This window comes from Nipponia nippon, unplaced genomic scaffold (genome assembly GCF_047370975.1).
Source record: "Nipponia nippon isolate SJK-2023a ecotype South Korea unplaced genomic scaffold, ASM4737097v1 scaffold_15, whole genome shotgun sequence".
NCBI lineage: Eukaryota > Metazoa > Chordata > Aves > Pelecaniformes > Threskiornithidae > Nipponia > Nipponia nippon.
In genome coordinates, this window is record NW_028262331.1 from 9,218,696 (window position 1) to 9,229,938 (window position 11,243).

General features: G+C 45.1%; 2 protein-coding genes across 3 annotated transcripts; both read left to right on the forward strand.

The window, feature by feature from the left end:
- Positions 1-5,002: 5,002 nt before the first annotated feature.
- Positions 5,003-8,074, forward strand: LOC104017012 (lysophosphatidic acid receptor 1). Its single transcript, XM_087752250.1, has one exon. It carries the CDS (start codon positions 6,257-6,259, stop codon positions 7,223-7,225), a length of 969 nt encoding a protein of 322 aa, XP_087608376.1. The 5' UTR covers positions 5,003-6,256; the 3' UTR covers positions 7,226-8,074.
- Positions 8,075-9,250: 1,176 nt separating this feature from the next.
- ZNHIT3 (zinc finger HIT-type containing 3) lies at positions 9,251-10,649 on the forward strand. Of its 2 annotated transcripts, XM_087752254.1 has the most exons (5): positions 9,260-9,393; positions 9,593-9,624; positions 9,705-9,791; positions 9,874-9,954; positions 10,228-10,649. In XM_087752254.1, exons 1-5 carry the CDS (start codon positions 9,314-9,316, stop codon positions 10,416-10,418), a joined length of 471 nt encoding a protein of 156 aa, XP_087608380.1. In that variant the 5' UTR covers positions 9,260-9,313; the 3' UTR covers positions 10,419-10,649. The 2 variants fall into 2 exon arrangements, with proteins under 2 accessions (XP_087608381.1, XP_087608380.1); XM_087752255.1 differs by lacking the exon at positions 9,874-9,954 and having other exon boundaries at positions 9,251-9,393.
- Positions 10,650-11,243: the final 594 nt, after the last annotated feature.

Here is an 11,243-nt window from a genome sequence, read left to right on the forward strand (position 1 = left end):
GGTTATCAATTCTCAATGTCATCTTTGCACCTAGGAATAGTTTTGAAAGGAAATGCACTGTAGGTGAGTTTTACATAAAGGCCTTTGGACATTGAACCTAAATACATATGAGGATCTCAGAGAAAGAAGCTAAGGGACAAAGTTACGCAGGGAGTCTGTTGCAGCTCACTGAACCCCAGGCTAGTTTTTTCTGACATAATGATTGCAGTTGTGGCCATAGCTACAGGATAGGCAAGAACAGGAGGGAATATCAAAACCAGTGATAACTGCATTTTGTGGGTTTGAGAGCCACAGCAGCAAAGATTTTGGAGATGTCCTCCCCAGCCTGGGTTCTGAAATGCGTGAGATCTGGCGTTAACCTGCTGCTACCAAAAGGGCTTCACGGGAAGTTCGGAGGGGCTGACGTGACAGCTCATGAAACTTGCATGCGTCTGAGCCAAATGATCCTACCATGTGCTGAAGGGAGGAAGTCCAGAGCTGTTCCTAACCTTCCCGCTGAACGGCTGCAGTCCCTCCGTGTCCCAGCAGCGCAGGCAGGAGGGGATGAGAGCAGGCTGGGTCTGACCCCATGGTACAAATGCATAAGGGTGCCAGTCAAAGTCAAGGTGGTGGCACAGCTCTTTGTGCTGGGAGGCTGAGTTGTTGCTCTTAGAAGGAAGATCTGAGGCTTGTGAGGGTGAGGCTGGCTTGAGTCCAAATCCTGTTCACAGATGAGCTGACCTGGGAGAGGAATTGTCCCTGCAGTGGGAGAGGGGAGCACTTCCAAGAGACTTAAAACACAGATGAATTTCATGATTAGTGACTGGCCGAGTGGGAAACCTATGCTTCAGAGTGAGAGAACACACTCAGTGCTCTTCATTTAGTTGTGTATTGTAATTTTCTTCATTGGAGTTCCCTCACCACTGAACAGGAAATCTGGAATTTCGTAGCTGTTGGTGAATCAGAAACATTAAGTCTTCATCCTCCACGTGAAAATGTGGGCTGGCTGTTATTCTCCCTGGGTCTGCTCTATTGGGAACCTTGTTCTAATACACGGTCATTTCCATGGAATAGTTAGAAGCATTTCCAATGGCTTTGTTTGGCCTTCGGCTCAGCTCTGGTGCATTAACTGCTTACTATCTACTTCAGGCTGTACCTGAGGATTAGACCCTGTATGATGTGATGTCATCATTAGTAAAGCTGAACTTCTCTCTTTTTCCTAGTATTTATGTAAAGCACTAGTCTTCATGTGGATATGAATAGTCTTCATTGGGTGAGTGATGAAACACTAGCACTGTGTAACTCTACTTTTCCTAGAATTACGAAGATGTATTCTGAAGCCTGTGTGCCTCTCAGCTGTATATTTAGCTCTGTGTTTACAGCCTGTCTCGTTGCTTTGCCTGGTTTTGATGCACACACATTTCTGACCATTGCTTTCTTGTAACAAGAGTCCTCACTATGCCTCTGTAGTTGTTCAGTTCAGAAGGAAGATGCCCTTTACGTGGACTGTTTCATGTCTAAAGGGATAAGATGCTTTCTGGCTTCTTCACATTATAAATTATCGGTGGAAGGCCTCGTTTACCATACAACCTTGGTTTCAAGCATTTATCGATGTTTGTCTCCCTATAGGCAGCATAATACAAGTTCCTCACAGGTGAAAATACCAGTCCTGGCATCCCAGAGAAGTGTTCAGGCTCTGCAGAGATGGAGAGAGGGCCTGGTTTGGGGGGGTGTTCTTGCCACAAGCTGTCCTTGCCGTTATTTTGTGGCTTGTAGCTAACATAGTGCTAAACAGCAGTCGGAGACATTCAAGCCTGATGATTGTCTTCGCTTTATGTTCCTGGTGAGGGCCATGAAAGCATAGCTGGGACGTCAGATAACTCAAAACCTGTGAGGCAAAAATTCCTCAAAGAGAGTGGGTGGAGGAGGAGCAGAGCGCTCTCTTTTTCAAAAACATTTCAGAAAAATCTTGGAAGGAGATCACACATCCCATTTGTGTCTTCCTCTCCAAAGAGGAAGACTTTAATCTGCATAAATTAAAACATGAATTGGATAAATAGGCTCCTTATTTGTATCACTCCCTTTCCTGAATGTTTATTTGCAGGCCTCATGATGCCCATTGAAAGACTGAGCAGATGGATATTCTCGTCTCAAGGCTCTGCTGAAGGTCATGGCAAGCAGGAATTAATCTTCCTCAATACTTAGCCAAGCTGCATGTCACTTGACATTTTTTGGCTCAGGTTGTGTGTTGTCGGCAGCTTGGTAAAGTGTATAGTTGGACCGCAGGGGCAACTGAGGAGAAAGTGGAACCGTTGCATTTCACAGCAAACAAGGCCTAGTGGTTCAAGAACGGGAGTAGGAATTGGACGTGAGTTCAGAGAGAATGTGATAGGGAAGAAACCAGAACTGTAAAATCCGTTATCCTTTCAGTGCCTTGTTTTTCTTGTGTGTATCATGTGTGTACATTACTTTGAAAGTAACACCAAATCATCTGTAGCTTAATTGTGCTATGGAGTTCTTAGTTTCATTACATGGATGCAGCTTTTTCTTCTGTAGTTTCAGGCGTAACTCAAGGTTCTTGGTGTATTATCAGCATAAAGGACACAGAGAATTGCTGTTGCATCACCCGAAGGTAAAAGTGTATGTTGTCCAAGGGTTACTGCACAGAGCTAAGACTCTCAGCTCCTGAACTTAATTTCCTGTTTTGAAATCAGCTTTGGCATGTCACAGCTGGGGCCTGTTACTCCGAGAGCTGCTGAGCACTTGTGATTCCTGTGGAAGCCTGAGAGCTGCAGGTTATGGGCATTTCTGAAACTGCAAGCTCAGTTGCGTGAAGTTAGATTTTCCACAACAGCCGCTTGAAATGGATGGTCATTAAAAATTCAGCCCGAAGCTTCTCATGTCTCTTTCTCAGCCTCTTCAACATGTTCAGTGATTATTGTCTTCTCCACAGGCATAATTGTCAGATAATTGTTATTGAACTTTGAGATTCTATACAAGATAATGCCCTTTCTTATGCATGACAAATATCAAAACAATAGCAATTTGGGCATTTAGATAAAGGAATATAAAAACAATTATAGAACTAAAAAGTGTTGTAGAAAGCGAAATCTAGATAAATACCAATCAAAGGCTTGCCAACAGCAAGGTGCAGCCAGTGTTTAAAGTGTTGGCCTGAGATACAGATTAGACTCAGTTCCCTCCATACTGGACTTCTGTGGGATCTTAAGCAAATAATGTGATTGTTCGTTTGCCAATTGTAAAACGTAGATAACACTCTTTCCTCGCAGGTCTGTTGTGAGCATAAGTACAAGAAAGATCGCAAAGTTCCCAGAATGTGGAGTATAAGAATACCCCTGAACCAAGATTGTTATACATAGAGATCTGATTGTGTAGCAGCCCTCTGTCTCACACGGTGTTTTCAATTCAAACTACTTTTCATCTGGTTTTGAGAGCTCAAACTTTATTACAGAGGGTTGGAATATACAAATCTGGGATTTTCTCTATATTGAAGGCCACTAAAAAAGCAGTTTCCACAATAATATTGTCTCCTTTAATCTAGCAACATTATGCTAATTTTTATGCCATTATATTAGGTAAATAAGATTACAAAGCTTTTGTGAAGAGCTATTTATACCACTTGATATTATTTTTAATTACATTCTGATCTCATATTGTTTAGTGTTCCATGCTTGACCACCAAATTTTCGAATTAGAGAAATTTCAAGCAGCATTTTCAGGAATATCTAGGGCACTTTGGAGTCCAAGTTCACGGATATACTCTTCTCAGTAACTAGGCTATTTTTAAAGATGTTTTACTTTGTGGATAGCCTGCTGTTCACCACAGCGCTCAACCCCTCCCTGAGTTTGCAAAGCCATGGAAAACACAACCAGAGGAGCTCAGGAGTGCACGTGGCTTGGTCTGGTGTCCTCTGCCATTCCTCACCAACGCTCACCTGCGCTGTACGTTACCTGCTGACGTACTCGCTGGTATTAAAAGAACTTGCTGACTTGTGGCACTGGCACTGACAAGGTGACAGAAATAGTAGAGCCCTTGTTCAGCAGCAACCTCACACTAAAGGTATGGTTGACAAGTCTGTATGAGGTGGATTATAGGGTGCACAAAGAATGGTTTATCTGTGACACTCTGAAAAGAATGTTTTACAGGACATGAATACATCAGCAGACTTGATTAATCAGCCCTTATTTCTACATAATCATTCTTTGCACTTCCTTGTGACCCTCTGAAATACCTATTACTTATTTGCATAAAGTATTTCTAGTATATAATAAGTGTGTACTACTAATTGCACACTAACCTGAATATACTAGCATACACTCCAACTTTAATAGAAAAAAGAAGCTATAGAATTTTCCTTTTTAAGCTCAACATTTTAGCACAAATTTCTTACTTTGTAGATTCTGGCAGAGCTATCATATAGTTCACAGATTTACAGTTCTAGAGCTGGAATTGCTGCTGTAATGATCAGATGTCAGCACTGAATGTGGAAAGCCCCTAAACTTAGCTGAGCTGCTTTGCAATATCATGGTATAAAATTGTTACTAACGCAAATTAATCCTTTGTTAGGATAACAGTAAAAAATAAATTAAATCAGAATAACTTTATCAGTAACACGGCTTTACCTGGTTAATTCTGCTAAAGGAAAGCTGCTCATTTGCAGATAGATGCCAGGTAGCAGCCAGAGCACACTGAGATTTCTCCTTGTGCGTGGGCATTCTGAATAAAACAGGGGCTGACACAGAGGCGACCCACACTCAGCATTAGCAAACAAAAGCAGCCGCTTCTGTGTAGAAAAAAATATCCACGGTGCTGTTCATATTGAAATAAGGAGGTACTGCTCACCTCAACTGCTCCGCTGTTTAAAATCCCCATATTCCCCCATATACCCTATTGTTTGTTCCGGCAGTGCCCTCTGCTGCCTGATAGCACTGACTGTATGTCCAAAGAGCTTTTTTTCCCCAAGTCTCAAGTATTTTATCTAGTTCTCAAAAATCATTTACCTTTAAAAAGACAGAGAAAGAAAAGATATAATGATATTATGTTGTTTTATTAATGTACAAGTTACACATTAACTAAGCAAGCACAAAATATCCTGTAACAAAGGTTGAGTATAGATGTCTGTCATTTTCTAGCTACATTCTCATCCAAGAATTAAGGTGGGAAAAAATGGCATTTTCAGAACTGCTTAGGCATCTTAAGTCTCCAATACAATTAATCTACTAAAGGGTTAAGTCATTCTCCTGCGTTTCCTTGTTTGAAAATTAAGTTAATTCAACAACACATTAAATGCATCTCTTTTTTTTTAGCTTGTAAAGCATCAGTACCCCTGATTTACAGAAGAGAAAGAAAGGCCATACAATTTCAGGTGTATTCTGACAACTTCTGAGTACTCCAGTACTCAGTACACAGATATTTCTGTGGGCCCAAGCACAAGAGCATCCGTGGAGACAAAGACTCTCACCTTTTAGGATCCCCTTTGAAGTGCTGCAGTTCATCGTATGGTTTTGCTTACAAGTTTGGGGTTTGTTCTGTAGATACGATCTGGCTGTGCTTAGAAAAACAGCCACTCTTGGCTGCATCAGTTTGTAATCGTAAGCAAGAGACAGTGAACAACTAGGTTCTGTTGGATCTTGCCGGTCTTGAGCACTTTAGAAGTTTTGTGATGTCACTAGAGTTGATCTGAAATTAGGACTTAGATCCTCGCTGAACTGGGGTCCAGGTTACTGACACAACAGTGATGTTCTTCTTTGAGCTCCATCAGTCACACACTCCCCCCTCCAAAACCAAAAAATTAACTGCTCTCCATTTTCTGACTCTCTAATCCCTTATCCACCTAATTTATTTGTGAATTAAAGCTGAATTCACATTCATTCCATTTTAGAATATCCTTAAAGATTTTTAAACTACTGATGTGATCATTCATCTTCACAAGAACCGGCCAGATTTTGCTCTTGATAAAGGTTGCTTTAGGCAGATCGTCTGTATAGTAGAAAATATGTTTTCCACTTTTGGCTATCCTAGCAACTTAAAGGTAATTGGCTATGCCCCGAGTTGGTAACCCAAATATTTAAAAACACGAGTGGTTAAAGTTTAATCCACTGTCATGGTGATGATGTGGTAATAGAAGCTGTGTGGCCGGATTCATTCTTCGCCTGGAGAACAAGGTGGCAGCAACACTCATGTAGTATGGTCTCTTACGGAATATGGGATGAGTAAAGCAGACCTTGTTCACGGTTGAAAGTAGGATTTTCCACCATGAATGGATACCCAAACTGCTCTACTAACCACACTAAAATTTGGAGTCAATATTTAGTACTTGCCCTGGGCATCCCTCAACTGACCATTAACATAGCATCTGTGATCTTCAACTGCACAGTCATCTTCACCAGACTGGCGACAAAGGATCTGCACAAGCCTATCTCTGTACTCTTCTGTAATTTGGCTTTTTCTGATCTCTTCACCAGCTTTTCTGGCTTTTGGATTTCAATGCTGTTCATCACCAATCCTGACATTACCATCTTTGGATCCAAGGATATGCTTGCACCTTATGCCTTATATACTATGTCTATTTTATCCACCATCTATAACTTGGTAAGCATTGGAATTGAACGCTATCTGGCTGTGGCTGCAAGCATGAGGACAAGATTCAGGGTTGCTAGAAAACATTCCATAGCTGCAGTTTTAATTAACTGGGTCCTTGCTTTCTTTTTGGGCTGCTTGCCATTGATGGGGTGGAACTGCTTGAGCACGGAAAAAAATCTCTCTGTCCTCTACAGTCCGTTTTGCGTCAACTACCTCATCTTCATCGCCATTCCCAATGTTGTGGTGGCTTTTATTATACCTCTGTTCACTTACCTTAGAATCATTATCATCTTGAGGAAAAGAAAGCTAAGAATGAAAGCATGTGGACAAGCTACTGGCACCTACAAATCAGCTGAAATCCAGGTTGCCAGAACCAGTATTTTTATTTGGCTCCTGGCGTTGATCTCCTACGCTCCTTTTTTCGCAGGAGTCATATTCGATGCAACTAACCATCAGTGCCCCATTGATCTCTACCCAGGCGTCTACATCTTTCGAAACTGCACGGCTATGCTGATAACCATGAACTGTTTGGGAAACCCCATAATATATACCCTGAAAGCCAAAACTCTGGGGGCTAAACTCAAGGCTCTGAAATGCCTCTCCACCAACCGCGTCCGAGCCTGCACCATCGAGAACATCTAGCTGGGACTGCCCTTGGTCCGGGACTGCTGGCTTGCCTGACCTAGTCAATGTAGTCAGAGAGAGATCTGAAGTAAGGCCGGATTCCCCGGCGCCCGGCGAGGGGACAGCTCCGGGGCGCGGAAACCACCGCAGGGTGCGGAAAATTGCGCGGGCCAGGCGGGTCCCTGTGCGGGCAGCCGCGGAAGGGGGGCTGGAGCTTTGTGGCCTCTCTCAGCAGCTTTCGTAGTCTTGGGTAGCGAGCGAATCGGGTGCAGCGTTGCGGCGGTTTGCAGCTTTCCTTCGCGAAGCGGTCTGGTGCGTGTGCCTGGTTTGTCCAGCTTCGAAATGGCAAGAGAGCTGGTTTGCTCGGAGATGAAAATAACTCCATTAACCATGTTTACTTTGCCTTTGGAAATAGGCTTGTGTTGTGCTCGCTTTGCTGCTGGGATTCACAGCCTTTTTGTATTGCTTTTATGTTTTTGAAGACAGTTAGAAAATATTCAGTAGTGTGGGGGAAATGTAATCTTACTTTCTCATTTACAGGCAGTCAGATTGTATCTTTGAATATTTGATGAAGCTCTTTGTTAATGGGGGCACTCAGCTCTGTTTTACTGTTGTAATTTTAACTGCAGTATGTAGCTGGATTGTATGTTTTTGTGAGATATTTGTGACTACACTTTTCATATTTCTGCTTACAAACAGAGGCACGCTGGAGTCCGTGGCTTTTGAAATTTGCACTGTTCTGGGAGAAAACCCCACTTGAATTGTTCAGGATCAGAATTGCGGTCAAGTTGCCTGTACGAAACAAAACAAAATAAAAACATCAAGACCGAGTATTTTGTAAAAGGAAAATATCTTACCCCCTTCCTCTCCAAAAAAGAAACTGGCTACTGCATAGTTAATCTGCCAGGTCCTAGTACAGATGACTGGCTCTTCCTAGTTACACAGGGATATGGTCTAGAAGAATCTCAGTGCTTAAATTTCTTCTCTCTTACACAGTTACCAACCGAGAAGCCTTGATCGAATAGATCCTGGTGACATCAGCTCATCGGTCTGGTTTTAAAGTACGCTCAAATACTGCTCAGTGGTATTACAGCAATGCGATAATCCCTACTGCGATCGTGTTCTCACGCTCACGAAACACGCGCGCGCACGGGCCGACCCAAATCAGCCCCTCCAGGACAGGTTGGAGTTTTCAGGGATTTCTTTCCAGTTTGTTTGCTTTGTTGTCATTGTTTCAGCATTTTGAAAGGCTTGAGTGAACTGAGAACAAAACCCCATTGATCCGTTCCTGCGCGGGTATGAGAAAAGAGCATGTTTTGTGTCAGAAATGGGTTCAGCGGCTAATGTGAGCGATGGGCCAGTGCCGTTACGTTAACAAACCCGACGCTTAGTGGTTTATCCGTGTGGCTGTAAAACCCCTCTTCTGTGCTGCTTTACACTGAAGAACTCCGGGAGAATTTCTTTTGTCTGAATTAAAATTCAGACATTTAAGGAAATGGATGGCACTAAATGATACATAATTAAAATTAATTATTTAAATGGTAACGTAACTCAGGCAAGATAAATCCGGCTCCATTTTTTTCTTCTGAGCGCTACTGTTCCGTGTCTTCTGTGACCTCCACCACCACCAGCCTCAGGTGTTCGGCTGGAAACTGAACGTCTGCCTCCTCCCGAGCATTATTTCAACCTCAACTTAATAACAGGAGATTCCACCAAAACTTACCACAGGGCAGATGGTAAAGATCAACCTGGGGGGTGGTTTTATTGTCCGATATTTATTAGGTGATATGATTTCTATGCATCTCCAGATTGACATTGGCAAGGTGATATGTAAGGACCAGAATATTTAATGCATCACTGCCTATCGTGGCGATTGCCATTTCAAAAGCAAGGTGACAGCTGGAATCCAGCCAGATATATATATATATATATGTATAAAAATAAAAAATATATTTTATTTAGCTATAGATATAGAGATATGAAAATAAACCCCCAGGGCTGCCCCCGCCCGCGCTCGGCCCCGCCCGCTGCTCGGCGGTGGACTAGCGAGCCTGGGTGGAGGCGCTCGGCGCTCCGCCGGCCGGAAGCGGGGCAGTGGCGGGCGCCATGCGGGCAGCGCGGCCCTGCGGCGTCTGCGGGGCGGCCGGCGCCGCCAAGTACCGCTGCCCGCGCTGCGCCGCCGCCTAGTGAGGGCCGCGACGGGGCGGGCCGGGGGGCAGCGGGCGGCGGGGGACCGGGGGCGGTAGCGGCGGGGAGTGGGGGGCGGCGCGGCCTTGCACGCCCGGTGAGGCGAGCGGCGGCCGCGCGGTGAGGGATGAGGGGCGCTCGGTGTGGGGCCGCCTCCCGCCCTCGCCGGCGCCCCTAACGGCGGCTCTCGCCCCACAGCTGCTCCGTGCCGTGCTGCAGGACCCACAAGGGTGAGTGACCGGCGGGACGGGGCCGGGGCCGGGGAGGGGGGGGGGGGCCGCCCCGCTGCTAACGCCGTCTTTTCCCGCAGAGCGATGCACGCCGGAGCCCGAGCGGGAGCGGTCGGCGGCCGGAGAGGCCTTCCCCGGCGGGGCGAACCGCGCCGGGCAGCACGCAGGTAGGCGACGGGACGGGACGGGCGGGCTGCGAGGGCGCGGGGAGCCGCCGGCCCCCTGCAGCGCTGCTGTCCTCGCCCGCAGACAGCCCCTGGTCGGTGGAGGACATCCTGACAGAAGATGACGAGCAGGACCGCGTCCCGCTGCAGAAACTCAAGCTTTTAGGTAATCTTGAGAAGTCAGAAGTCAGCCGGGGGGCAGGTGGCAGCGGGCCTGCGGCAAAGCAAGCAGAGATACTCGCGATTCCCGTGAATTCCTCGTGGAGCACTGCAGTTTATCCCAGTCGTGCACTTCACTGCAAGGCCTTAAAGAGTTAAACGTCAGATATCTGGCCTTTCACCATGTCTCTTTGAAAGTTTATTTGCAAAATAAGGCTGGTTTTAACGGCATTTGTAACTGTTCAAGATCAGTACTGTTTATCTTTTTTTTTTTTTAAAGGGGAATCGGAAGAACTGAGAGGCTTGCTTCTGAATCCACATCTCAGGCAGCTGCTGCTGACAGTCGATCAAGCAGAAGATAAAAGCTCCCTCATGAAAAAGTACATGCGGGAGCCGTTATTTGTTGAGTTTGCAGACTGCTGTTTGAGAATTGTTGAACCTCCAGAGAAGGAGAACATTCTTCCTGAGTGAGCTACTTGGGGAAGATTTTTCTTTCCTTGAGATTTGTTTCCCTCTGACAGAAGAGATTTGACGGCACCCGGTGCTACTGTGGTGCACCATTCTGTGTGTTTCCTCAGGGTCTGGGCACACTTTGCTCATGGATGTCAGTGCTCTAATTTTCAATTTAGAGTTGATAAGCAGTGACATAGACGTGTTGGAATGATTTCTAGGTACTAGGAATTAAACGTGATGTTCTGTGGACTTGCTTTCTGTTGGTACAGAAATACTGTCAACCATGGGAAACGTTGCTTCCCAATAACAATTATATTAAATATATTTGCATTTATTTTAATCCACAAACTAATCTGAAATGTTTTTGTTAACTAAACCTTGTTGCGGATGGTCAGACGCCTTTACAGGGTATTTAAGGGTTTATTTAAAAGTGGCATACACAGTGGAGCTGAACATTTTCAAGACTCACGTGAGCAACAAAGAGCGCTTCTGCTGAGAACCCTGGCCCCTTGGCAGAGGTAATGCTGCTGACTGGGTAGTGCCAGAAACACATGGCAGTTGTGAGAGTACATATATTTTGGTCCTATAGATAAAAAGCAAGAGTCCAGTCTCACTTTTCCCTGAGACATTTGCCGTTAGTGTTGCAGTTGGCTGCTGCTCGCTTCCTCAGTCAGTCAGAAGCGTTACGGTGTTACTGAACGCGCGCGGTCAGTCAGAATAGTTGTAGCTGTACCTCCGAATGAGCACCCAGGGCCCATCAGAGATGCCTGCCTTATTTGCTGTCTCGTTACCAGCCTCTTGCTTCTCCCAGGTAGTGCCAGAAGTGTTCAGTTCAAGTATATA

Bases quoted from the DNA above. Each gene is read 5' to 3' on its own strand.
- LOC104017012 (XM_087752250.1), top strand. From the start codon at position 6,257: ATGAATGGATACCCAAACTGCTCTACTAACCACACTAAAATTTGGAGT.
- ZNHIT3 (XM_087752254.1), top strand. From the start codon at position 9,314: ATGCGGGCAGCGCGGCCCTGCGGCGTCTGCGGGGCGGCCGGCGCCGCC. The intron at 9,625-9,704 runs GTGAGTGACCGG...CTTTTCCCGCAG, and splicing joins GTGCTGCAGGACCCACAAGG to AGCGATGCACGCCGGAGCCC. The intron at 9,955-10,227 runs GTAATCTTGAGA...TTTTTTTTAAAG, and splicing joins GCAGAAACTCAAGCTTTTAG to GGGAATCGGAAGAACTGAGA.